The following is a 1,990-nucleotide window of genomic DNA, read 5'->3' on the forward strand; positions in this document are numbered from 1 at the left end:
GCTAGAGGGGTCTGAAAAGTGGCTAAATATAGCGACTAAAGCGCTAAGTTGGCAACACTGCTCTTTGCATGGTTTGTTTTCAAATGGTTTGCTGCTGTCTGTTTGGACCTTTCTGAACATGTGCAGCAGATGGACTGATCCAATATGGTGGACACTGAAGGGGGGGCTGAGACACACTGATATTATAAGCATTCTGATGCCATTTCAATGAAAGGATTTTTATCAAACAGATACTTAATGTGCACAAATAAGTAATAGTTGTAATAAGCGTACAAGTATGGTTATTATCAACTAAAAAACCTTTCTTAGTTGAGCTTTAGCGTGCCAGAGGCTCACCTGCGTCTCCTCCACCCATCCCAGCAGCTCGTAGATGAATCTCAGGCTTCCTTCATCCTCTGAGGAGGACATGGCCACCAGCTGGGAGCGCGCCATCGGCCGCCGCAGGAGAGCGGCTCCGACCGCCCCCATGCCTCCCAGCAGGGTCTGTCCCAGAGAGAGGCCTCCGTCTGTGGCTCTCTGCCAGGGTGGCTCCGTGCCGGCGGGGCCCAGGGCCTGAGAGAAGTGGCCCTTCCTGTAGACGCTGGAGCACTGCAGCCGGAGGGAGACCAGCTCCTCCTGAAGGCAGGAAGCTCTGCGGATGATACACAGAAATCATTCAGACCATCATTTCCAGGGAAACAACCTTTCAGCCACAAACAGGTTATATTAAGAGCCTCCTGCAGGGTGAAGGGCAGACTTTTATTTATTGCCATATTTTTAATGTTTAGAGTAGAAACAGAAGCTCTGATGTTTCAGGCAGCTGTAGCCCCGCCCCCTCATGCTGCAGATTTCCTGCTGCTAAGGACAGTCATGAAAAAATAAAACTGTGTTTATAGGAGGTAGGAATAGTTTACTGTAGGATGAGTCAACACCTTCAAATTAAATCTGGTTTACAGCAGATAAAACAGGAAAAAGCAGAACTAAAATCTACAAAAAGTTTTAAAAAGTTTCAGGTTGTTTCATCTTCTCAGTCAAAAACTGATCTCAATGAGAACAAAGATAATCAGAAAGTTCCTTAAACTCTGATCACGGCACCAACCGGGCCGGTTCCACTGGAGGGAGGGGCTCCTCACCTGAACGCCAGCTGCTCCACCTGGTAATATTTCTCTTCTCGCAGGATTTTCAGATCCTGCTCGATTTGCCGGATCAGAGCCTCGCAGTCCTGCAGGTAGCGAACCATTTCTGTCTCACACTGCACCGCCTCGCCGCTGTCGGCTCGAGACATGTCCTGGAAAGCGGAGGACACGGAAACCGTGAGGGGAATCCCAACAGAAACAAAACGCTGAAAACTGCTCCTGCTCCTGACCATGAGGTCACATGGTCCCGTCTGTTTTTAGTTCTGTCCATAACTGATCAGATCAGGCCTCTGATCTGATCTAAATATTTCTTTTTTAGCAAAAACTAGATAAAAATCCAGTGATTCTATCAAACGTTCTGCCATTAAATCTGATTTTGACTTAGTTGGAGAATTGATGCTTTAAACAGGGTTTAAGTCAAATTATTATTTTTTAAATTAATGCCTTAATTGGCATTAAAATTCATTAAATCTGATTATGGCGGCATTTAAAATGCTAAAACAAGCTAAAAATGCTAAAATGAGAGTCATGGGTACTTCTTGATGGCCTTAGAATTATTTCTAAGAGCATTAAAAATAATTAAATTGGAGATTATAATTTCTGTATAAACCCTGTTTGAAACTCATCCTTCACCTTTTTTATAAATTAACTAACAGAGGTCCTAAAAATGAAATCAAATAAAGACATCCTGGAGCTAATCAAGAAAAACAAATAGCTTTTTCAACAATAATGCGTGAAACAGAAAAACATAAACAATATATTGGGAATAGCATCGTTATTGGCTGATGTTTTAAATGTGTTTTTTTACATATTGGTAACTATAGAAGAGGATTAGGGCCACTGAAAAAAAAAAAGTTAACTGATTTTTAAATTTT

General features: G+C 42.6%; 1 protein-coding gene across 1 annotated transcript in view; it reads right to left on the minus strand.

Moving 5' to 3' along the window:
* The window catches only part of LOC107090174 (microtubule-actin cross-linking factor 1-like), a 186,697-nt gene that overhangs the window by 160,255 nt on the left and 24,452 nt on the right, over positions 1 to 1,990 (minus strand). Inside the window, exons 8-9 of the mRNA XM_015383416.1 lie at positions 1,113 to 1,267; positions 337 to 631 (exon numbers count right to left, since the gene is read on the minus strand). Of these exons, the coding sequence (XP_015238902.1) occupies positions 337 to 631; positions 1,113 to 1,267 (450 nt within the window). The remainder of the gene's footprint in view (positions 1 to 336; positions 632 to 1,112; positions 1,268 to 1,990) is intronic.

This window comes from Cyprinodon variegatus, unplaced genomic scaffold (genome assembly GCF_000732505.1).
Source record: "Cyprinodon variegatus isolate N-32 unplaced genomic scaffold, C_variegatus-1.0 Scaffold284, whole genome shotgun sequence".
NCBI lineage: Eukaryota > Metazoa > Chordata > Actinopteri > Cyprinodontiformes > Cyprinodontidae > Cyprinodon > Cyprinodon variegatus.